The following is a 26,094-nucleotide window of genomic DNA, read 5'->3' as shown; positions in this document are numbered from 1 at the left end:
TCAATTGACCATAAATGTAAAATTTTACTTTTAGATGTGCTATTATAGTCCATTGGTCTATATGTCTATCCTTATGCCTGTTGGATGCTAATCTGCCATGTTGGACTTATGATCAACCTGTTTCCAGGAATGCCTCTAAGATTTCTACTTTATCTACTATTACCTAAATCCTGCCCTTAGGTCAATACAGCCTTGACTAGAAGTCCTACCCAGATTCACTTAGCATTCTTGCTTTTCCCTGAAAGGTAGACTTCAATTTTCCTACACATTGCTTCCCTAAGGTCTGTAAGTCCTGAGTCTGGTGGGATAATGGGGAGGGGGAATCCACCATCTCATCTGGTCACTGCCCAGGGTGTGGATTTTGTTCATAAGTTTCTATTAGATGTTTCTTTCTGAGAAGCTGGTGTGAAAACCTCTTTCTTTGGCCTCTCAGCTTCCTTGGACTTTAGGGGTAGGTTTGCATAGGCCTGCTCATCATAGAACTCTTGTACTACCCAGTATTGATTTACTGTAGTTTTGTAGTAAGTTCTGAAATCAGAAAATATGAGTCCTCCAACTTTGTTCTTTTTTTCCCAAGATTGTTTTGGCTATTGTGAGTCCTTTACATTTCCATATGAGTTTATGGAGCACTTTTGTCAATGTCTGCAGAAAAAGCAAACTGGAATATTGATAAAAATTGCAATGATCTTTAGGTCAATTTGGGGAATATTGGCAACTTAAAATGTTAAGTCTTCTAATCCATGAACATGGGATGCTTTTCTATTCCTTTAGATCTTTAATTTCTTCCAACACTTTGTGGGAGGAAGCAGTGCTTACTAGAGAACCTGGAGGAAAGACATTGTGCTTGAAGCAGGGAAAGCATGGGGGCCTGAGGCTGGGGGATGTGGGCTAGAGAGAAGTTTCTGGGTGGTAATTAATGTCTCAGAGGAGGAAAGGAAAGGAGTGAGCTTTGGGCCAAGCCTCGAGGATGACCAGCGAAAGATGGAGGATAGAAACAGGCAAAGAGGTGGGAGGACAATCAGGAGAGTGACATCTTGAAAAGAAAAGGAGTGTTAGAAGAAGGAGTTTCTGGGAGTTCTACAGTGTAGTGATTGAATTGGAATTGAGGAAATGAGCCAATTGTAGGCTCTTCTGAGAAGTTTGTGGAGAGGAGAAGAGACTGGCTGTGGGGAGAGCAGGTGTCAAAGATTTTTGTTTTCTTTATTGACGACTTCCTCTCTCTCCCTCCCCCCCCCCCGCCCGTGTATAACCATTTGAGAGTATATCACAGACATCATGTCCCCTTACCATTAAATGTTTCAGTGGCATTTTCAAAGAACATTCTCTTACACACTATGTTTTTTTGAAAATGGGAGAGATTTGGGTATGTTGAAAAGCCTCAGTGAAGGGTCCAGTGGAACAGAAGAGAGAGAAGGGATTGTTCTTGCTGAAGGCTTCTGGAAAGGTCCACAGGGTGGGATCTAAAGCCCGTGTGTGTGTGGGGGGGGTGGAGGGGTTGGCTTTCACCAAGGGCAGGATGGCATCTCTGTTTTAAGGGTCGGTGAAGGTGTGCCCCTGTGGGAGCCTTTGTTGTGTCTGATAGGGGAGTTGAGGACCTTCCTCCCTGCTGGTTTCTGTTTCCTTTGTCCATTAAGAACGGAGATGATCTACTGAAAAAGAGGAGCAAGGTGCCTGAGTGTTGGGGGAGGGTCTGAGTTGAAGAAAAGTAGAGAAAACATGTTGTTCCCTTCCAGAAGCCTCTGGAGCAGAGGGGTTAGGTAACACAAAGGGAGAAGCAGGAACCAAAGGTGTTTGCTGAAACTTCAGGCCACGGAGGGAGAGAGGCAGTTATGAGATAAACATCTCAGTATCCATTTGGCCAGCTGGTTGGATCCAGGTTGGTGCTCATCCATCTGCAGTGGTTCCCAACCTTTTTGGCTCCAGGGACCAGTTTCATGGATCACAGGCGGTGATGCATGGCTTGGTTGGGGACTGTAGAGGTAGAGCAGAGCCAAGCTGCCCTGTTTGGTCAATCTCACATGGAGGGTGGGGAGGCCAGCGGGTTCATCTAGACTGGGGTTTTGACAAAGGGGTGTGAAGAAAAGACAAAATGGGCAGAGGAGGGGAGTTTAGGATGTTAACAAAATTATGGACCATAGAATATACTGGATAAGGATGAGAGAAGCAAGATGACTATTAGGTAGGAAACAGAGGGGCAAATGGACTAGAGGCAGGCTGGGAAGATAGGAGCCTGTAATTTCTTTTTTAGTTATTACTGTTTCACTTATTAGAACTATAGATACTATACTAAATACCTTACATGCACTAATTTTATATCATTCTTATGACAACTCTATGAGGTAAGTACATTATCATCAAGTATTTTTATAGATAAGGAAACTGAGGGTGTCTTGCCCAAGGTGACACAGCTCAAAAGTGATGGCAGAAGCTCAAACCTTATGCTGTTTAACTCTGGAGACATTCTGGATCCTCCAATTTGTGCTTCCCTCAGTTAAGAGAATGAGTTTTTAAAAATGCAAAGTGGTCATCTCACACCCCAGCTGAGAAGCCTTCATTATATTAGGATTTAAGTGGAAATATATGTATTTCAAAAATAAGATACATTGGACGATGAATAGAGAGTTGGATAGATGGGTAGTTATGTAATGAAGCCAATCATAGCAAAATGTTAATTGGGGAGTCTTCGTGGTAGCTATAGGATGTTCACTGTGTAATTCTTTATGCTTTTCTTTATGTTTGAAAATTTTCATGTTATATATTGGGAGGGAAGTGCCTTAATTGAAGAAAAGTAGAGGAAGTTAACTTACTTCTTATATGACCTTGATTGACTTGTATTTCTAGGTCTGTAAGAATCTGCAGAGTCATAGAAGATTGGCTGCCTCCTGGTAAGCAGGTTTTTATGAACTGTACTTAGAGACTTCTTGTGTCTACAATCCCAGGGCATTTGAGACTCTCCAGTGTTGAAAAAGAGTATTTAAATTGTGTAATTAAAGCACTTTTAAGAGAGGAAAATAAGGACTTCTGGGAAGGAAGTTGAACCACAAAGGATAATGGGGCAAAGGATAATGATTGCATTCTACTTGCTAGCCCAGGGTGTTTCAGACCATAAGAAGGGTTTCATCTGCCCCCATTGCTTGCTTTCTTCTATACAAATTCATTGAGTCCCAGATAATGCATTTTACATGCACAAAGACTTATTTTAAGTAAGCGTTTGTTTTTTTTTCTCATCATTTTTTTGGTCCAGCGCCCAGTTTGGAATGCATTTGGCATTTGATATAAGTGATTCTAAAAACAAAGAAAAGAGAGGTATCACGTCAATGTGCTATTTGTTTTCAAAAAGAATTCCTTTCTCTACCTGGCGGAAATGTTTGAATAGAAGAAAGTAAGTAAAATTAATAATTTTAAAATAAAATATTAAATATATTTTTTTAAAAAAGAATTTCTTTCATTTCACAGCACTAACAACACTCTCAGTTGATGGTTGGTTTCAAGGCACCTTTGCAGGCAGGCAGGATATGCCAATATCATTCATTGACCTGTTTGTTCCCTTCTGGAAGCCTCCAGAGCAGAGTGTTAGGTAACATGAAAGGAGAAGGGAGAACCAAAGGTGCCTGCCACAGAGGTGTTTGCTGAAACTTCTGGCTTGGTTGGCTAATATGGAACGTGTGAAAAGACAGGATGTTCCTGCTTCTTCGGGAACCTGGGTCACTCCACTCCTTTCAGGAGCAATCAGCTGATACCTTGGCTCACTCTCTGCCTGAGCGAATGTGCACAACAGCATGTGACTGGGTGTCCTCAAACAAGATGGATTTTGCCAGACCTTCCTGTTGACTTGTTTTTATATATCTCCTATCTTTGACTAATCAGCTGGTAGCTTAGGCTGCAGCATTGAAGCTGTGCAGACCCAGGAGGCTGGGAGGACTTCAAGCTGGGTTCATCCTAGCTTGGTAACCTTCTAGATGAGTTACGTGACTGCTGTCTGTGTCTGGATCTGATTGTAAATGAGGATAATAACAGGCTTCATAGGGTTATTGCAGAAGAGGCTCTTACAACAATGCCTGCATGTAACAAGCACTCAGTAAATGGGGAACTACTCTTATTCATATACTGCTCGTATTATTCTGAAATTCCTTCTTTCATTCACACATGTGTCTTTAAGATCTTTTAAGTTCTAACTATCATTTTAACTGCTGCATAGGATTCCCTGATTTGGAGTATTGCCTCCTCCTAAAGCTATTCCTTCTGCTGTCTTCTCTAACTCAGTTAATAACACTGCCTAGTCCCTAAACTGTCTCTTCTCCTCTTTAACACGTTTCTCCATTCAGTTATTAAGTTCTACTTTCATTTTGGTTCCTAAATATATTCTTTTCTTTTCTTTTCTTTTTTTTTTTTTTTTGAGACAGAGTCTGACTTTGTTGCCCGGGCTAGAGTGGAGTCAGTGGAGTCAGCCTAGCTCACAGCAACCTTAAACTCCTGGGCTCAAGCAATCCTTCTGCCTCAGCCTTCCGAGTAGCTGGGACTACAGGCATGCATCACCATGCCAGGCTAATTTTTTCTATATATTTTTAGCTGTCCAATTAACTTCCTTCTATTTTTTGTAGAGATGGGGTCTCGAACTCCTGAGCTCAAACGATCCACCCTCACTCAGCCTCCCAGAGTGCTAGGATTACAGGTGTGAGCCACCACGCCCGGCCCCCTAAATATATTCTTAATCTCTCTTAATCTACTCTTGACCTGTGGGGCCCTGACCTAGTTCATTTGCTCTTCCTTTCTCACCTGGACCACTGCAGGTGAGTGAAGAATTCTTGTCGTTCATGAGATTGCTTGTCACCAGGCTTATGCCATACAAATTCACCTGTCTGTGGGTCTACTGTCAGATGCAGATCTGACCATGTAGCTCCTCTGCGTGTTGTATGGTGGCCCATGGCACTTGCGAGACCTGGTGCCAGCTATAATAAGATTTATTGGTGACGGCAACCTATGAGGCAGAGGGTCCAGGATCTCCCCAGGCCCATAGTTGTTTCACAGAGAGGTAGGCAGGGCTGGAGGCACTACAGAGAGTCCTCCAGTAGGGAATCTAGTGCCCCACAGGTGGCTCCGGGAGGCAAAGAAAACACCTAGTTTTAAACAAGAAATGTTCAAACACTGAATCCAGTAAGCCACCTTTGGGGTGTCCAGAGAGTTTTTGTATCAGCTGGAGAGTTTTTGTATCCAAGTTGCTGACAGCAGCCAGGCTTGCTGTCCTTCCTAGAGCTGGGTACAGGAGGGAGGGCTCCACAGCCATGCAGCTGCAGCCACAGGGTTTGTCCTTCTACTAATTATGTGACCAATCCTTGACACTCACTTTAAATTCCAGACACCCCACACCACTCGTAATTGTCCAAGTGTTTCTCCCTGAGTTCATGCTTTTCGCCTCACGTGGGGATAATCTCCTCCAGGAAGCCTACTGTCCCTTCTGGGCTCCTCTCTGTTTTAACTCACTGTGGTAACGTGGTATGTCTCTGTGTTTGGATCATGCCAAACTAGGAGGGAAGGGTTTATGTGACATTCCCCTTTGTGTCCCCAGTGCCTGGCACCAGGCCTGGCATGTTAAATAATTGACTGAAGGCATGTTTGAGTAGGCCGTGGAGGAAAATGCAAATCACCTGTAATCACATTACCCAGCTAACCACTGAAATTAATTTGGGATATACCCTCCCAGACATTTCCCCCCTAGTTTTATGTCTCTATATTTTTCATACACACATCTTGCATGTGATACACACCTTACCATAAATACATTTTTATTTCTTTATGTAAAATAAATGACATCTTATTTTATAAAATCTGGGTCAAACTTTATTGTTTTAAAAGCTTTTTACATTTACTATATCATAAACATTTCCCCTTCTCATCAAATGTTCTTGTTGCCCTTGAATTATATGCTGCATAGTGTTTCATGGGTGAGGGGCTCCAGGATTGAACCCTTCCCTTTTCGGACATGCAGCTTATTTTCCAGCGGAAATTAGTAATGGTTTCTTTCTGCTGAGACTGTTCCCTTCTCATGATGAAGAAAACATGCTAAACAAATACTGGGTTGGTTTATTTATTTTCTCATGTTAGAAAAATTGATGGATGGAGGGGGTTCTCAATGGTTGAAAGTTGTTTTTTTTTTTTTCCTGAAACCTTTTGGAAGAACATTATAATTAGAAGTTGTTGTCTCTTTTTAAGTCACCAGAGTGTTGTTGCATAGGTTGTAATCCTTCATTGATAATATGGGTGATTTAAATACTATGTTCCATCCAAGGATCATATGCCATAGTTTTGTCCTTTAATTTCTGTGCAATTCAAAACACTGACAAATTTCGGTAATGTCTGCATTGCTGTGTCTGCTCTAATTTCTTCTTCTTCTTCTTCCTCTGTAGATGACTCAACAAGTTTTTCCAATTCCTCATTTAACACTTTTCAACTGCCTTCAATGTGTTCTTCCATTTCTTCATCAAGCATGTTGGTAAATCCTTTTCTACCAACTTGTTTTGCTGTGTGAATGATTTTGCTAACTTCTCGATTGATCCCCAGAATCCTTTAAAATCATTCATGACTCCACTCCATAAATTCTAGCAGGCACTTACAGTTTCTGGTTTTAACTCATCCATAGCAGCTTTGATGAATGTTATTGCATTAGCAATAGCAAATGGTTTCAGCACTGCATTATGTCCAGTTTAGGGTCTGCATCAATTGCTGATGGAATACGATCAAATACCACAAATACCAGGCAGGTGTATGTTGTCGTGACACACAGAATGATACCCTGGTCAAGGGGCTGAAGCAATGAAGTTGTGTTTGGAGGTAAAAATACAACCTCAGCATATTTATTTTCATAGCAAACAGCTTCACAATGGCCATGTGCATTGTCTATTATTAATAGGACTTTAGGCTGGGTGCGGTGGCCCACGACTGTAATCCTAGCACTCTGGGAAGCTGAGGCGGGCGGATTGCTCAAGGTCAGGAGTTCGAAACCACCCTGAGCAAGAGTGAGACCCTGTCTCTAATATAAATAGAAAGAAATTAATTGGCCATCTGATATATATAGAAAAAATTAGCCGGGCAATGGTGGTGCATGCCTGTAGTCCTAGCTACTGGGGAGGCTGAGGCAGCAGGATTGCTTGAGCCCAGGAGTTTGAGGTTGCTGTGAGCGAGGCTGATGCCATGGCACTCACTCTAGCCTGGGCAATAAAGTGAGACTGTCTCAAAAATAAATAAATAAATAATAGGACTTTAAATTCGGACCCTTCTTTTTCTAAGTATTTTCCCACTCTGGGATGAAGCATTGATGAAACCATTCCATAAACAGGATAGCTGTCACCCACACTTTCTGATTATGTTGGCAGATAATTTTTGTTTTTGTTTTTGCGAGCACGTGGTTCCTTCACTCGGACACTAGCATGGCTTTATCATGTGCCTTGCAGCATTGCCACACAGTACCTGAGTTAATCTGCCCTTCCATGCTTTATGCCTGATGCCTCTTTTGCACTTTCATGAATGTAGGTTCTATTGGGGATCAGCTTCCAGAACAGCCTGATTTCATTGCAATTGAAAACTGGCTTTGCATGGTATCTTTTCTCCTTAATCAATTTCTTCAACACTGCCAAAATGTGGCAGCAGCTTCTTCATTGGCAAATCCAGCCTCTCTAGTAATTTTTATATTTTTCAGTCCAAACCTATTCCTGAGTCTATGTAATCATCACTTAGTTTCCATTAAGTGGCTTGATATCACTCATTTCAGGGGATCCCTGGCCGAAGTCTTCATATAGCCTCTGTGCTTTCTGGCGCAACATGTTGCTGTGAATCGGAACACTTTTTCTGTTCATCTCTTCCACCCATGACTTTAATGCCTTTTCCATCTTAACTAAGCACTTATCAGGCACCATGGCCATAACGTTTGTAGTCTGAGGTGCAACAGCAAACTAGCATGAACTTCTTTTCCTTTCCTCACCATTCCATGCATAGAAGATTTGTTCTTATGGTAGATCTTAGCAACCTCAACATACCATTTTTTCTTTCCTTATTAAGCCGAACTCTTTCACCTTGTCACTTAAAGGAGGAGCACTTTATGGCTTCTCTTTGGCTTATTCAAATTGCCAGCATCACTACTCTTGAGCTTTGGGGCCATCATTAAGTAAAATAAGGGTAACTTAAACACAAGCTCTGCAAAACTGCCACAGTCAATCTGATATCTGAGGTGGCTACTGAGTGACTAAGGGGCGGGGAGTGTATACACTGCATACTCCGGACAGAGGGATGATTCACATCCAGGATGGCGCGGGACAGCAGTGAGAGGTTTCACCACGCTCTTTAGAATGGTGTGCAATTTAAAACCTATCAATTGTTTATTTTTGAACTTTTCATTTAATATTTTTGAACCACAGTTCATCGCAAGTAACTGAAACTGCAGTAAGCAAACTGTGGATAAAGGGGGACTATTGTAAATTATTCTAGCTTTACTGGTGTTTGATCTTTAAGAATCTTCCAGCTATGGCTCTAATGAAGGTTCCTGTTATGTAGTGCCGTTGGTATTGAATTAAAAAAAATTTTTTTTCCATTGCAGGACTATGGCATCCCAGGAAGCCACTCCAAGCAGCCAGTCAGAGGAGAGCTATGCTTTGGACCTGCCATCAGCATGTGACATAAGAGATTATGCCCTACAGAGACCCAGCCAAAAGGCCAACAGTGAGGCTTTTAGTTCTGTGGAATCCCTTTCTTTTCCTTGCTCTTCTGATGTGGATCCAGGTAATAAGCAGAGTTTTAAACAAACTAACTTAAAAAAAAATAATTAGCAGATACGCAGGTATGTGATAGTTTGTTTCTCTCTCTTCCAATAGCAGATCTCTGGGAATGATTCCTTGTTTTAGGAAGAAAAACATCTTACCTAAGCAAAGCTGTGGGGAGAGACTTCAAAGGACAGCCTCCCCTTCTATGACAAAGAGCTGTTTCCTGGAGGTCCTTTGTTTTTTGTTTTTCCCTTGGGTCCCTTTCTGATCTCCATCAAAATGCATTCAGAAGCAGGGGAACACTTGATTCAACAAAAAGAGAGTGGAATTGTTTTTTTCTTTGTTCTTTAAAATAGCAATATGAGCCTGTTGTGTGTTATAGATAATAAAAATAGAGACTTTGGCCAGGCATGGTGGCTCATGCCTATAATCCTACCACTCTGGGAGACTGAGGTAGGAGGATTGCTTGAGGTCAGGACTTTGAGACCAGCATGAGCAAGAGCTAGACCCTGTCTCTACAAAAAACAGAAAAATTAGCCAGGCATGGTGGCATGTGCTTGTAGTCGCAGCTACTTAGGAGGCTGATGTAGGAGGATTGCTTGAGCCCAGGAGTTTGAAGTTGCAATGAGCTGTAATGACACCACTGCACGCTAGCCTGGGTGACAGACAGACCCTGTCTCAAAAAATAAATAAAAAAAAAAAATAGAGACTTTACTATTCCTCTTATGAAGTATACTCTGGATTTAAGTAACAAGTTTTTGACGAAATTGCCAAGAAGTCTATTATTTAAGCCTAATGGTAATTCTTTGATGTAGGTAGTGACCATCTTTAGTTGTAAAGCCCATCTCTTCCCCGTGAATTACCCAATCTGCGTCTGGAGGCTGCCAGACCTGGATTCAAAGTTGAACTCTGTCACTTACTGGCCGTGTAACTTGGGCATGGTTCTTAACCCCCATAAGCTCCAGTGGTCATCTACAAAATGGTGATCGGGGCCGGACGTGGTGGCTCACGCCTGTAATCTTAGCACTCTGGGAGGCCAAGGTGGGCGGATTGCTCTAGGTCAGGAGTTTGAAACCAGCCTGAGCAAAAGTGAGACCCCGTCTCTACTATAAACAGAAAGAAATTAATTGGCCAACTAATATATATAGAAAAAATGAGCCGAGCATGGTGGCACATGCCTGTAGTCCCAGCTACTCGGGAGGCTGAGGCAGGAGGATTGCCTGAGCCCAGGAGTTTGAGGTTGCTGTGAGCTAGGCTGACACCACGGCACTCTAGCCCAGGCAACAGAGCGAGACTCTCTCTCAAAAAAGAAAAAAAAAGAGGCTGGGCACAGTGGCTCACGCCTGTAATCCTAGCACTCTGGGAAGCCAAGGCAGGAGGATTGCTCAAGGTTAGGAGTTTTATTTTTTTTTTTTAATTTTTTTTTTTGATAGATTTCAAGATGTATAATGGTTAGGAGTTTTAAACCAGCCTGAGCAAGAGCAAGACCCTGTCTCTACTAAAAATAGAAAGAAATTAATTAGCCAACTAAAAATATATAGAAAAAGTTAGCCGGGCATGGTGGCGCATGCCTGTAGTCTCAGCTACTGGGGAGGCTGAGGCAGAAGATTGCTTGAGCCCAGGAGTTCGAGGTTGCTGTGAGCTAGGCTGACACCACAGCACTCTAGCCTAGGAAACAGAGCAAGACTGTCTCAAAAAAGAAAAAAAAAAGAGGCTGAGCACAGTGGCTCACGCCTGAAATCCTAGCACTCTGGGAGGCCAAGGCAGGAGGATTGCTCAAGGTCAGGAGTTTGAAAACAGCCTGAGCAAGAGTGAGACCCTTTCTCTACTAAAAATAGAAAGAAATTAATTGGCCAACTAAAAATATATAGAAAAAGTTAGCCGGGCATGGTGGCGCATGCCTGTAGTCCCAGCTACTTGGGAGGCTGAGGCAGGAGGATTGCTTGAGCCCAGGAGTTTGAGGTTGCTGTGAACTAGGCTGACGCCATGGCACTCACTCTAGCCTGGGCAACAAAGCGAGACTCTGTCTCAAAAAAAAAGAGATGCCCATATGGATTTAGAGCTGAAGTTGTTTACAACATAAAACGTCTCCATTCTCCCCACCCCTTTACATAGCCTAAGGCTCCTATATAGGGATAGCTTTGGGAAGCTGCATGTAGAGGGAATAAGCAGGGAATAAGCATGAGAGTCATAAGCAGCATTGAATTAGAGAAGCCCAAAATTAGCTCTACAGCATGATGAGTGTTGGAAAAGGAGGTTGTCTGACTTCCTTTCCTTCCCAGAAGGAAAGTTAAAATGTGTGACTCATGAAGACCTGCCAGAACTGTCAGCCATTTAATGCAAAGGAAGTCATGAACTCTCCTGCAGTGGTGTAGATTTTGTACCATTTCCTTCAAGATAGAAAACGTAGGTAATGTGCATCACACACACAGCCGAGACACCCTGTGCCTGTGCCTGTTGGAGCCACAGTTCCTCTCACTTTCTCTTTTCCTCCCTACTCGGGCCTCCTCTCTGTCTCTCAGGTGGCCAGTGCCTCCGTGTGTCTCCTACCAAAATCTTTCAAAAAAATTTTTTTTTGCTACTTACTCAGACTAAAATATAAATGCCTGGCTGTAGCTTCAAGTGTTAGCTTTTCCAGGCAAGTATCCCTTTAAGAGTCTTAACCTGAAAGAATGATGAAATTTCAGGAATCAAGGGGCAGGTAGGAGAGAGATTTGGGGAGTTTGCCTCTCTGGTCTCCCTGCAATGCATCCTGTTATACTTCTCATAATATTCTCACATTCCCCTCTCCATGCAATCCCAACTTGACCTTTCCAGGTGGAACCATTCCCTTTCCAGGTGGGACCATTCCTTAGTGTCCTTCCCACTTCTTCTCTGTGGCCATCTCTGCTTATCCAAGCAGAAGTGATCTCTGTCCTCTATAATGTGTATTTAAAACACTCATGTTGGTTAGCACATACTGCCCCAAGGAATGTCCTGTGTATGATCATTTTTTTGTGTGTATCCAGTCACCGGAATGTTTTAGAGTACAATAATAACGATCACTCCCATTTATTGAGAACTTACTATGTGTCATATTTTTGTGTCATCAGGCTCCTGATGACAGGAGCTAAATATTTCACACATATTACCACTTTTAATTCTCATCAGAGACCTGAGAAATGGAATTATCCCCATTTTATAAGTGAGGAAACAGGCGTGGAGAAATTGGCAAACTTGTCCAATGTCATTTAGTAAATGACAGAGCTGGTGAACCCAAAGACAGCATTTCAAATCACATTTTTATTGAAAAAAAACAAAACAAAACAAAGCAAGTAGCTTTTTCTAACCTGGAAAATGACCAAGAGGATGATACCACTGAGATAAAGAACTACCGGTAATAAATTTAGGCAAGTTTTGTTAGATTGATGGAGCAAACAACTCATTTTAGGGGGGAAAGGGAGATTTTAGGGAGGGATATTAACTTTTTGGTACTATTTTATTCAGACTTAAATATTTAAAAACAATTTTTATTTTGCTGTGCACTCTGCTATTCTGTAGTGCTTTTGTATGTTATGCCATTTATTATTCACAATACTCACTAGGTTTGTTTAAAAAAAAAAGGACCAGATCACTCACAATTTCCCCAAAACCAAGTGCAAATGATATCTTCCAGCCATCCTGTTATTAAATAATACCATGTCTGATAGTTTATCCTAAGCAGAAATAAATGTGGTAGGTTTACCTACCATAAAGGGAAGCTCATTCTGATTTTACTAGGAGATTTTTACACAACATGGAAGGCTATTAATTTTTCATTTTCCATTTATAAGTTGAGTCTAATTTCCTCTCCATCACTGCATAGGTAGTTGTAGTCATGGGTTAGTTGTAGTTATAGGTTCTCACCCCTGTAGTCCAGCCCTTCAGTGGGCTCTTGGTGACATTTTAACCTAGTTCTGATTGCTCTGGATCTGTTGTTTGCTTGGAGACATGCCTACCTTTACACTGATCTCTGTTGGTGTTCTGCTGGCTACTGTTCTATCTCAGATTCCTAACACCTCCGGTTCTCAAGCCAACTTGATGTTCTTGGTTTGTTACTTGCTATTATGTGTTGTTAGCAATTTGATCTTCTAGGGATTGGTGAATACAGTCAAGGTTTTCCAGTTGGATACTTGTTCAGGTTACTCTGCATTGGTCTGTACCCACCCTGGTACACGCTCAGTGAGGCATATCGTCAGCTACATTCATGTAGGTTGTGCTTAGATCAAAATAGAGTTGACTATCTCAAACATTGGCAGAGTATGGTGGTTTGCATACAGTGGAATCAAGGTCAAAGGGTGAACCTAGGACCTGGATCTCCCAGCTACTAAGTGAAATAGGAGCTGACATTAGGATTCAGTCAAATCATCCCTGCTTGTCAGAATCTCCAGTCAAAGTCCAGACACACAGTTGGCAAGGGGGTGAGGTCCACAGAGGTGCAGTGAAATAGCCTATGGGTAGCAGAGCACGGTCCTGCAGTAGGCAAGCCAGAGAGAGTACCCAGAAATCCAGGCAGGTGGCAGGCAGTGTGCAGATAGCTTATCAGTGGGTTGCAAGGTCCCAGCTTCAAGGTTGGAGTCAGCGTTAACAGTTCTAACCCTTGGAAGAGGAGTAAGCGAGAGAAGGGTTGTTTCAGTGTTGGGAGGTGGCAGGTACCATTGCAAAAACCTGGTTATAAGAACATGGGCCTAAGCTTAAGCCTAATTATAAAGGATTCCCCATTTCACCTTGTAGTAGCTTCTGGCTACGGGCCTATCACTTCCCTGCTCTTCCCAGCCAGGCTTGTTGAAGGGGCCACCTGTGCTCCTTCACTCCACGCCTTTATCTCATGGCTGTTCCTCACTCCCAGGCAGGTGGCCTCTACCCCTATGCCCCACTGGACTAACCCTGCCCTTGCTCAGATGCCAGTGATCTTCCCCAGAAGCCAAACCTGATGGACACTTCTGTGTCCTTATCTTATGTGCCCAGCTGCCACCTCACTGTTCATTCCCTGGGGAAGGTTATCAGTGGCAAGAGACACAAGACTTGAGAGGACTTTCTAAGAAACTAATGGATTTAGCTAAGCATCTACTGGTAAGAAAAGTAAAAAAAAAAAAAAAGAAAGAAAGAAAGAAAGAAACTCATGGATTGGTAAGAATCTAAGAGTATTAGTCAGAAAAACCTCAACAGCCATGGTCCTTTCAGGCTGGATATGCAAACACAGGTAAGGCTGGGCCTTGTGTGTCTAAATAAGCAAGTGTTCGGTCAGTTACCAGCCCTCCGGCCACTCCTCATGAAGTGCTGGAAGAATAAACAACTCCGCCCAAGGCAGGCACAAGATTATGAAACTCTTCCCCTCTGCCCTTCCCGGTCAGATAAGGCAGAAGACCCACCACTGCCAAAACAGTCTTCCTAGATCACCTTTTCCACCATGTTCCTCTGTTTAAGTGTCTTTGAGATGTCATCATAGATTTCTTCTTTGCTTCTACCTCTGATCAAAGCTCCTCTGCATCATTTTCAGAATTCTGTAATCTGGTGACTCAATATTTGTTCAAAATCTTTAACAACCAATATAGCAGTATTGCAATATTTTAACAACTTGCACATTCGAGCTGAATAAAGGCCCCATGGTGTCTAACTGCTCATTAACACAGGCCTGCAACTCCTATCAGGCCTGTTTTCAAGCTATACCAAACCTTAATGCTTTGTTCTCCTCTTTGGAATGTGTTCCCACCTCCCCAATCAATTCCAGTCCCTGCCAGAAACTGCCGAATGGAATCCATCAATTAGTCCCAAGTACAGACTTGTTTTTTTGTTGTTTTTTTTTGTTTTGTTTTGTTTTTTTTTTTTTTTTTTGAGAGAGTCTTACTCTGTTGCCCTGGCTAGAGTGCAGTGGCATCAGCCTAGCTCACAGCAACCTCAAACTCCTGGGCTCAAGCAATCCTGCCTCAGCCTCCTGAGTAGCTGGGACTACAGGCATGCACCACCATACCTGGTTAACTATATATATATATATATATATATATATATATATATATATATATATATATATATATATATATAGTTGGCCAATTAATTTGTTTATATTTGTAGTAGTGACAGGATCTCCTTCTTGCTCAGGCTGGTTTTGAACTCGTGACCTTGAGGGATCCGCCCGCCTGACCTCCCAGAGTGCTAGGATTACAGGCGTGAACCACCGTGCCTGGCCCAGACTTGTTGATAGACTTGGACTCCCTGCCTATAAGATGCTTGTTTCCTTTCTCCTTTGCTTCTGGGCTCAAGGGACGCATATAATATACAGAATGGAAGAGCCGTGTTAAGCGACAAATGATCTTGGTTAAATCTCTCAGTGTCACAAAGGATTTTGGAGGTACAGTCCCATGGGTACTGCTGGAGCTTGATGAACTCTGGGTAGCTCATGTGGCACATCTCATCAGATGATGAGACAAAGGCCCTGTAGAGCCTTTGTCCTGGAAAACACCCAAGGTGCTTTCTAATACAGGACAAGGAGCGTTTCTCTGAAGTTATTGTTCGGACATTACAATGCGGATGTAGGAAATCTCAGCCCTTTCCTCAAACTTGAACTTCTGTCTAAGAGCAGTGTTGGGGAAATTGGGTGAATATCTACAGCAGATTGAATGTTAAACACAATAAGTCTTTGATGATTAAAGGCCCTAGCTGGCAGACAGCTATAAGTTTAAAGTAAATAGTGGTTTAATGCTCCCTTATTCTTATTCTGGGAATTCTTACTCTGGGAATCTGTCAACATCCCAGTCTACCAAAGGCCATTTTATAACCCATGTCTTTAGGCATTTCATCTAAGGAATTAATAATTAGGAGAGGTAAATATGTTTGACTTGTTTCCTCTCTAGAGTTCATATGGTATTAATTCCATAAGATTTTGTTTCCAAAAGAAAGGAGTTATAAGCTCTTAGAGCCAAAACTCAAAATAAAATTTGTATCATACTTGTAGAATTCTGGATGTAGTGATGGTGGTGTTCTTAAATAGGAGTCAGGGTATATTTTAGACATGTAAATAATGTTGAAGACATTTTCTTTTTATAGGTGCATTAAATGATATCCAACCTAATGGCAAATGACCCAACACCCCCTATGCTGCCCAGGCTGGTCTTGAACTCATGGACTCAAGCAATCCTCCCACGACAGCCTAGCAAAGTGCTAGAATTACAGGCACGACCCACTGTGCCTGGCCTGTGCAGACAGACTACTTCTAACTATGACTTCTGTATCCCTTTTTCAAAAATAAATATAGTTCTCTTTTTTTTTCCATCCCTCAGCCCCACCTAATATATAGTTCTCTATAACTCTGTATATTGCTAAATTGTATATCACATTAAATAATCATTGGAGAGGATGATAGTTTAAAGATAGAATTATTTTTAAAAGCTCAAGAATGCTATTTGCCACTGTTCCCCACTTTGAGTTTCAAGGACACCTGCTAAGGGAGAAGAGACTTAATTACTTCTGTGTACTTTTTCTGCAGTTAGAGTTTTAAAAGTAATCCCGGCTGGGCACGGTGGCTCACACCTGTAATCCCAGCACTCTGGGGGGCCGAGGCGGGAGGACTGCCCAAGGTCAGGAGTTTGAAACCAGTCTGAGCAAGAGGAGACCCCGTCTCTACTATAAATAGAAAGAAATTAATTGGAAAGCTAAAAGTATATAGAAAAAATTAGCTGGGCATGGTGGCGCATGCCTGTAGTCCCAGCTACTCGGGAGGCTGAGGCAGGAGGATTGCTTGAGCCCAGGAGTTCCAGTTTGCTGTGAGCTATGCTGATGCCTTGGCACTCACTCTAGCCTGGGCAACAAAATGAGACTCTGTTTCAAAAAAAAAAAAAAAAAAAAGTAATCCAACTGAGTTGAAAAACAGGCTGTGGTTCCTGTCATGAGCCACACCTGCAGGGTACTTATCTGCAGCAGCGACCTCATGGTCTGGCCTGATATCTTTCATCAAGGGCTTCTCCAAGCAAGCATGCATCTGTGACTTGTCACTCAGCTGTGTCTTCTTAAAATACAAGAAAACAACTTGATTACAATAGTCGAACAGATATTGTCCTAGTTTGATTCATTGTCATGTATTTATAAGACAAGGAAGACTACACTCAAATAATACAGAAGGATGGATGGTTTGTCAATTATCGTAAACTTATGTTTCAGGCACTGTGCTATGCATTTATGTGCATTGTTTCTTTTGATTCTGACAACCACCCCCAAGAAGTAAATTCATGTTACCCATGAGAAAACAGAACCTTAGAGAGGCTGGTTGCATGTTAGTGTTATCCACAGAATGGTGGACAGCTGGGACTCAAACCTGCCTTTGAAGTCCAAATGTTAAAGAAATGCAAACATCTAGGTATGATTAAATAGTATGTATTGGCCTGGTGAAGTGGCTCACGACTGTAATCCTAGCACTCTGGGAGGCCAAGGCAGGAGGATCGCTCAAGGTCAGGAGTTAGAAAAACCAGCCTCAGCAAGAGCGAGACCCTGTCTCTACTAAAAATAGAAAGAAATTAATTGGCCAACTAAAAATATAGAGAAAAAATTAGCCAGGCACGGTGGCACATGCCTGTAGTCCCAGCTGTTTGGGAGGCTGAGTCAGGAGGATCGCTTGAGCCCAGGAGTTTGAGGTTGCTGTGAGCTAGGGTGACGCCATGTCACTCTAGACTGGGCAACAGAGACTCTGACTCCAAAAAAAAAAAAAAAAAAATGTATTAAGACTTAAATATTTGCAGTTACCTCTTTAGGTCTCCGCTAGCATCTTCCCACTGACTCTGAATATCTTGAAACTGATGTCAGTACCTTCTCGGGGGCGATGGTGACACCCAGTTCACTGGGCCAGCATCGTGTCCACTGTGCACGGACTCTCCTTTCAACCTCTCGTCTTCCCAGTGTGGAAGAAGCTCTAACTCCCTGCACACTAGCTGGAGAGAAAACGTTGTCTTCTCAGTTAAATTTCTCATGCCAGGTAGGATCAAGCTTTTTATGTTAAAACCCAGGGAAGAAAACAAGTCAGAAATTTTAACTGATTTCTGGAATAAATGAAACCCTTGATAACTTTTTCTACCTAGAAGAAATGTTCTCACCTGGTTCCAGAACTCTTGTAATTCTTGGCTCTTTGCCCCTTGAGGCTGTTCTTTGTCTGCTAAGTGGCTGCTCTTGGCCAACCCTTTAGCTCCCTGGAGTTTTTGATGGCTGAGTTTTGCTAACATACTTGAAGTTACAAAAACCCAGCTTACTGGCACAGAGCTTTTAAGGGTAAGGGCTTTTTAATTCATTCCTGGGTCTGCCATGCTTGACTGGCAGGGTTCATGTTTTGCTCTCTGCCTAGTCTAATCATGCAGTGTCTGCAGCTGCCTCCTGCTAAACCTCGACCCTGATGTGTGGGTAGAGAACAGGGTACGGTACCTAGTACCTAGTAGGTGCTTAGTAGAGGCTGCCTGAATGAATAAATGAAAAACACATACCAGTGAAACAGGATAAGATATAAAAATAGAAAGTATTTATCACAGTGCTTTGCTTATCAGTTTGTAACTTTATCATCAAATTAAAGCTATCCTTGATTATGTGTATGATAGTATGAGAAAGTTTCCAAGTCTTACATAAACCCTGCAGATCTGTTTAACTCTGATTTGGAAAGTTTTCAGACTAGCCTCAACTAGTCTCTCTCAAAAGTCCCTGGCTTTTTTCTTTGAAAAGAAAACAGTAGAGAAATGAAATCTGAAAGGAAATATAATGCTGCTGAGAATGGAATATGATGTCTATATTTCTCCATCATAAAGAAATATGTTTCTAGTGGAGTTGTTTATACAGCAAATATTTCTATAATCACAGTGCATGTGATTATAGCTTTAAGGATACCCTTAAAGCCTGCCTTTAAAGCTATTTTCTTTCTTTCCTTCTTTTTCTTTTTTTTTTTGAGACAGAGTCTTACTCTGTTGCCCAGGCTACAGTGCCGTGGTGTCAGCCTAGCTCACAGCAACCTCAAACTCCTGGGCTCAAGCAATCCTCCCGCCTCAGCCTTCCCAGGTGCTGGGACTACAGGCATGCGCCACCATGCCTGGCTATTTTCTATTTTTAGTTGAGACGCGGTCTTGCTCAGGTTGGTCTTGAACTCCTGACCTCAAGTGATCCTCCTGCCTTGGCCTCCCAGAGTGCTAGGATTATAGGCCTGAGCCACCTCACCTGGCCTAAAGCTATTTTCTTTCTTTCTTTCTTTCTTTCTTTCTTTCTTTCTTTCTTTCTTTCTTTCTTTCTTTCTTTCTTTCTTTCTTTCTTTCTTTCTTTCTTTCCTTTCTTTCCTTTCTTTCCTTCCTTTCTTTCTTTCTTTCTTTCTTTCTTTCTTTCTTTCTTTCTTTCTTTCTTTCTTTCTTTCTTTCTTTTTTCCTTTCTTTCCTTTCTTTTCTTTCTTCCTTTCTTCCTTTCTTCCTTTCTTTCCTTTCTTTCCTTTCTTTCCTTTCTTTCCTTTCTTCCTTTCTTCCTTTCTTTCCTTTCTTTCTTTCTTTCTTTCTTTTCTTTCTTTTCTTTGTTTTCTTTCTTTTCTTTCTTTCTTTTCTTCTTTTTTTTTTTTGACAGAGTCTCACTCTGTTGCCCTGGCTAGAGTGCTGTGGCATTAGACCAGGTCACAGCAACCTCAAACTCCTAGGCTCAAGCAATCCTCCTGCCTCAGCCTCCCGCCTCCTGAGTAGCTGGGACTACAGGCATGTGCCACCATGCCCAGCTAATTGTTCTATTTTTAGTTGAGATGGCGTCTTGCTCAGGCTGGTCTTGAATTCCTGACCTCAAGTGATTCTCCCTTCTTGGCCTCCCAGGTGCTAGGTTTACAGGCATGAGCCACCGCGCCCGGCCTAAAGCTATTTTTTTTAAGAAAACTGCATTTCTATCACATTTTATAGTATTGTGAGTTTTTTTTCCTCCTTAGAAAATAATACAATTAAATGGCAAATTTTAAAAAATTCTAAAAAATGAACAGAGATGTATTCCCATTTCTTCACAGTATATTCAGCAGTCATTATTTTGTCCAGAATTTTCTTTTAACAAAGAAGTCTTGGAAAATACTAGGGAATGTTAAGCACAGTACAAATAAGAAGATAAGGACGTTACTCACCACCAACACAGTTTAAGAAGTAGAGTTTGATGGAAAATTGGTTAAAATAGTATTCTACGTTTAGACAGTAATAGCTAGGTGGCTGCTCTGAGTCTAGGCCTGGGGGTGGTGTCTGGCAAATTCTCATTATAGGGCAGTGCTTGGGTCTACTGCCCTCTAGTGGCGACTCTTTACGTGCTCTGAGCCTTACTGAGAAAGAGAATTTAACTGTACCAAATGTGTTAAGCCTTTGCTGTTTATTCTTTGCAGAGTCCTATGCCTACCAGGGGTTAAATTAAAAGTTCTTAGAGGTTATTTTACTCAATTGAAATTTTAGAAGCTAGTTTGTCTTAAGGTCACCACTGTTAGGTATATTCACCATGTGTGTATTTTATAATTTGAGGAGACCTTTTTCATTTATCCTGCTGGGTTGATTACAGGCTAGAATACAAACATAAATAGTGATGTCTGATTTTTCTTCTTTGTACATTTGCCAAGTGAAAGTTGTGCTTTTTTGGGCAAAAGTAAGATAAAGGATTTAAATTTTCCTTCTTTGGTGAAATTATAGTAGCATTAAAGGGTAACCATAAGATTTAAAAAATATTGTGGCATTTCAAATTCAATAAGATGATATGGATCTAGTCCTCCTTGCTTTTTCCGGCTAAGTATAACTATAAAACCTGGAAACATAAGAGGCAACCAAAGGAGAACTCTGAGATTTGGTAAGAAGAAGGTAAATTGGTTTGGGGCCCTGAGATTGGAGGAACAATGTAGCGGCAGGGTGTCCTATGTCCTCCCACCCAACGGAAGAAAGGGACCCAGACCCAGGGCATCCTGACCTCCAACCTAGCAACAAAAAGGTGGCCCAGGTGGGCTTATCTCTCCCCAGAATTGACTGGTTGACCATCCAGCATGGCCAGGAAAGCTCATCAATGGGGATCAGAGGAGACTACTAACAGTAAGAGGCCAGGGGAAGCTCTCACTTCCACTGGGCCTGAGACTCCTTTCCCCCGCTGAGTGCTACCTTGGTGACCAGGGGGCACATGCAGGAGGATTCTGCCTGCACAACAAATGATCTGGCCTGGAAGCCTCTCTGTCCCTACAGGCCTGACACTCTCCTGCCCCGCCTACATTCACCGGGGCAGTTGGGAGGCACCAGCAAAGGGGATCCTACTACAAATAAACAGACTGAAATAAACAGAAAAAAACTCTGAAAATTAAACTTTCATTGAAACCATGACCTACAAATGTAGGCTAGGACCTACATGCTAAACCTAAGCAGGATGACTGCGTGCTAAAATAAAGGATTTAAATGGACCCAAATCCTCTAAATATAATAGTCAAAATGTTTAAGATACAATGAAAGATCACTTGTCTTACCAAGAACAACAACAACAACAACAAAATCACAACTTGAATGAAGAACAGAGAGTCACAGATGTCAACATTGAGATGAATCAGATGTTGGAATTACCTGACAAGGATTTGAAAGCAACTGCCATAAAAATGCCTTGGCAATCGATTATAAATTCTCTTGAAACATAGGAAAAAATAGAAAATCTCAACAAAGAAATAAAAGTTATAAAAAGAAGCAGATGGAAATAATAAAACTGAAAAATACAATAGCCAGACATTGATAAATTAGACCTCATGAAAATTAAAAGCTTTTCCTCTGTGAAAGCCCATGTGAAGAAAATGAAAAGGCAAGTTATAGACTAGGAGAAGATATGTGCAAATCCTGTATCTGACAAAGAACTAGTGTCCAAAGAACCTTCAAAACTCAACTCTCAAAAAAAAAAAAAAAAAAAAGAAAATACAATCCAGTTTGACAAAGCTGCCCACAGTTCTATTCCTCCACATTTTTGCCAACACCTGTTATTTTTCTTTTCTTTTCTTTCTTTTTATTTTCTTGGAGACAGTCTCCCTCTGGGTAGAATGCAGTGGCATCATCATAGCTCACTGCAACCTCTAACTCCTAGGCTCTCCGCGATCCTTTTGCCTCTACCTCCTGAGTAGCTGAGACTACAGGCACACGCCACAACTCCCAGCTAGGCTTTTTTCTTTCTTTTTGGTAGAGACAGGGTCTCACTCTTGCTCAGACTGGTCTTGAACTCCTGAGCTCAAGTGATCCTTCCACCTTGGCCTCCCAGAGTGCTAGGATTACAGGCATGAGCCACTGCGACCAGCCATATTTTCCATTTTTTTGATAGTGACCATCCTAATGTTTGTGAGGTGATATCCCACTGTGGTTTTGATTTGCAGTTTTTTGATGATTAGTGATGTTGAATATCTTTTCATATGTGTATTGGCTATTTGTGTATCATCTTTTGAGAAATGTCTCTTGAGGCCCTTTGCCATTTTTAAAAATGGGTTGATTTTTTTGTTTTGTTACTGAGTTGTAGGAGTTCTGTATATATTCTGGATATTAACTCCTTGTCAGATATATGATTTGCCAATATTTTCTCCCTTTCTGTAGATTGCCTTTCATTTTGTTGATTGTGTCTTTTGATACACAAAAGTTTTTAAGTTTGATGTAGTCCCATTTATCTATTTTTGCTTTTGTTGCCTGTGTTTTTGGTGTCATGTCCAAGATATTATTGCTAAGCACAATGTCATGAAGTGTTTTCTCTCTGTTTTCTTCAAGGAGTTTTATAGGTTTGGACCTTATGTTTAGGTTTAATCCATTTTGAGTTAATTTTTGTGTATGGTGTAAGACAAGGATCCAACTTCATTCTTTTACATGTGAACATCCAGTTTTCCTAGCACCATCTGTTGAAGAGACCTTCCTTTCCCTATTGAGTAGTCACGGCATACTGGTCAAAGATCATTTGACTATATACACAAGGGTTTATTTTTGGTTCTTTATTGTATTCCATTGGTCTGTATGTTTGTCTTTATGGCAGTACCATACTGTTTTGATTACTGTAGCTATGTTTGGAAATCAGGAAGTGTGAGTCCTTCCACTTTGTTTTTCTTTCTCAGAATAGTTTTGGCTATTTAGGGTCTGTGTGTATTCTTTCTTGCTGTCCCCATAAATATATCTTTTAGTACATTTGGTTATGTATAGATTTTAACCAAAAGACATTAACAAAAACATGCTGTTTTGCAACTTGCCTTTTAAAATTCATATTTAATTACAACCATCCTTTAATATCAGTACCACAATTCTTTTAAGGTCTGCATAGTATGCTGGAGTATAAGTACATTATAATGTTTTTAACCATCCCCCATTTGTTTGTATCCAAGTTTTGGTAATTATAAATAAATATGTTGTGAGTTTTTTGATGTATAGAGATTTTAGATTCTTTTTTCTTTTTAGACAGAGTCTCACTCTGTTGCCCAGGCTAGAGTGCTGTGGTGTCAGCCTAGCTCACAGCAACCTCAAACTCCTGGGCTCAAGCAATCCTACTGCCTCAGCTTCCTGGGTAGCTGGGACTACAGGCATGCACCACCATGCCTGGCTAATTTTTTCTATATACTTTTAGTTGTCCAGCTAATTTCTTTCTATTTTTTTAGTAGAGATGGGGGTCTCACTCTTGCTCAGGCTGGTCTCCAACTCCTGAGCTCAAACGATCCTCCCGCCTCAGCCTCCCAGAATACTAGGATTACAGGTGTGAGCCACTGCGCCCGCCAAGATTTTAGATTCTTAAATGGTCAAATTTATGAGTCAGTGCTTCTGCTTTGTCATAATATTTACAAAACCATTCTCACCTCCCAAGATTATATAAATAGGCACCTCCTAGTATTTTTAAAGGTTAATTTTCTACTTTGAAGTCTTTAGTGTTAGGTATGAGGCAAGATGATAGCTTTATTATTTTCCAAATGGGAGCTAGTTGTCTTAAAGCTATTTATTTAATTGTATCTTTTCCCTCTGATTTTAAATGTTCCCTTCACTTTTTAAAAAATCATATTCTACATTTCTTTTTTCTTTCTTTTCTTTTTCTTTTTGGTTTTGGAGCCAGACTGGTCTGAGTTTGACCTTGATTTTATACCGACTAGCTTTCTGACCTTGGGCAGGCTGCTATACTTCGCTTGGCTTAATTTCCTTATCTGTAAAATGAGAACAGTAATACTGTCAGCTTCATAGATTGTCATGAGGATCAAGTGAGACACCTGTGAGTGAGAACACTTAGTGAAGGCTAGCTGTCATTACTACTGCTGCTGTTATGACTAGTTCTGCTACTGGGGTTGCCTTCTGGGTTTCACTTCTTTGTTGAGTTTCTCTCAGGAAACGAAGCTTTCTACTTTTTTTTTTTTTTTTTTTTTTTTTATTATTTTATTTTTACAGCTTTGTCAGAAGTGGGATTCGAGCTTTCTACTTTATGTTGCTCAGTACTAGGCAAAAAATGTGACTTGTACTAGACAAATCCCTTACAGAGAAGTTATTCTGATTAACACTGGTCCAAAGTATCTATAGAATTGCTTCTTACCATTTGCTATTAATATATATTACGTATTTTCTGCTAACTTTGGATAGAATTTTAGGGATATTATCTAATCCTATTCTCATATAATCTCTTCATTGAGAATGTTGTGTGTATTTCAACAGGTGCCTTCTCATTTCCAAAGCGATGTGATTTGTATTTGAAAGGTGCTTCTATGCAGTTTCTACAAATAATCTTATGATGGAGGATTCCAGCTAATTTGAGGGGTCTTTAAGTAGAGCTATGTCTGTAAGAATGCATTAGCATGTTTATCAGACATCTAATCAATGAAATGAAACAGTTTTTTTATTATCCTCTTTAAACCAAGCACCTTGCTACCGATTGAGGGTGATATGAAACAGTGACAACACATGATTCCTATTCTTGAGGAGTTGATGGTCTAGTTGAGACCATAATATATGCAAACTTAAAATACAAGGGTATAAAATCAGGCTCTATAAATTTCATAACTGCATAGAACAAAGAGAAGTGAATGAATTTATTAAGGAAAAAAACATGTATTCAGAAAAGAGCAGATATCTGCTTATATTTCCCCAAGTCAGAATCCTCTATGTAAAGATCAGCTGTTGAAGCTATTACATTCTGGGTGATGCTAGAAATCATTATTTAAGGTATAGCAATTAATATGTTGTTTTATTTTATTTATTTATTTATTTATTTTTTGAGACGCAGAGTCTCACTTTGTTGCTCAGGCTAGAGTGAGTACTGTGGCATCAGCGTAGCTCACAGCAACCTCGATCTCCTCGGCTCAAGCAATCCTACTGCCTCAGCCTCCCGAGTAGCTGGGACTACAGGCATTCGCCACCATGCCTGGCTAATTTTTTGTATATATGTTTTTAGATGGTCAATTAATTTCTTTCTATTTTTAGTAGAGACAGAGTCTCGCTCAGGCTGGTTTCGAACTCCTGACCTTGAGCAATCCGCCTGCCTCGGCCTCCCAGAGTGCTAGGATTACAGGCGTGAGCCACCAAGCCCAGCCTAATATGTTGTTTTAAATTTACCAAGGCAGAAGAGCAATAATTCAAAATGTAACCAGATCTTAGAGGAAACATTTTTATAACTGTTTATTACTAGATCTCAGAGTTTTCTTATTGTGAACATTCTCAAAATTACCTGTGAAGTTTGAAAATATCTTTTATTTTTATTTTTATTTTTTTTATTTTATTTTTTTTTTTTTTGAGACAGAGTCTCACTTTGTTGCCCAGGCTAGAGTGAGTGCCATGGCGTCAGCCTAGCTCACAGCAACCTCAAACTCCTGGGCTCAGGCGATCCTCCTGTCTCAGCCTCCCAAGTAGCTGGGACTACAGGCATGTGCCACCATGCCCGGCTAATTTTTTGTATATATATTTTTAGTTGTCCAATTAATTTCTTTCTATTTTTAGTAGAGACGGGGTCTTGCTCAGGCTGGTTTTGAACTCCTGACCTTGAGCAATCCGCCCGCCTCGGCCTCCCAGAGTGCTAGGATTACAGGCGTGAGCCACCGCGCCCGGCCTGAAAATATCTTTTAAATTGACCTATTGTCCATAGTTGTTAATATCATTAATATATTAGTAAGAAGATATAAAGAAATAATCATAATAAGAAACAGATAATTGCTCAATTGTGATTTAAGAGTTGTTCCCCTAGAGTGGTACATCTGAGAGGTACCTTATAGTTTTCCATTGCTTTATCTCAGCCTGTAAATGCGTCGCAATTCCCTCAGTTTGAATTTGAGTTACTTTGTGAAAATGAGACCATTATTGATCTTAATTTCTTCCTTTAAAGAATAAGTTGATTGAAATGTGCTCTCTCTCAAACTTGG

General features: G+C 41.0%; 1 protein-coding gene across 3 annotated transcripts in view; it reads left to right on the top strand.

Annotated features, from left to right (window-relative positions):
* The window catches only part of SHLD1 (shieldin complex subunit 1), an 84,955-nt gene that overhangs the window by 1,884 nt on the left and 56,977 nt on the right, over window positions 1-26,094 (top strand). The window contains exons 2-4 of one of the 3 annotated variants that reach the window (XM_076010944.1): window positions 2,842-2,885; window positions 3,245-3,382; window positions 8,588-8,769. In XM_076010944.1, coding sequence (XP_075867059.1) covers window positions 3,258-3,382; window positions 8,588-8,769 — 307 coding nt within the window. In that variant the 5' untranslated portion in view covers window positions 2,842-2,885; window positions 3,245-3,257. The remainder of the gene's footprint in view (window positions 1-2,841; window positions 2,886-3,244; window positions 3,383-8,587; window positions 8,770-26,094) is intronic. The other 2 variants (XM_012755078.3, XM_012755080.3) reach the window with 2 other exon arrangements.

The sequence above is a fragment of the Microcebus murinus genome, chromosome 16, assembly GCF_040939455.1.
Source record: "Microcebus murinus isolate Inina chromosome 16, M.murinus_Inina_mat1.0, whole genome shotgun sequence".
In the NCBI taxonomy this organism is placed as follows: Eukaryota; Metazoa; Chordata; class Mammalia; order Primates; family Cheirogaleidae; genus Microcebus; species Microcebus murinus.
This window is presented reverse-complemented; position numbering and strand designations above follow the sequence as displayed.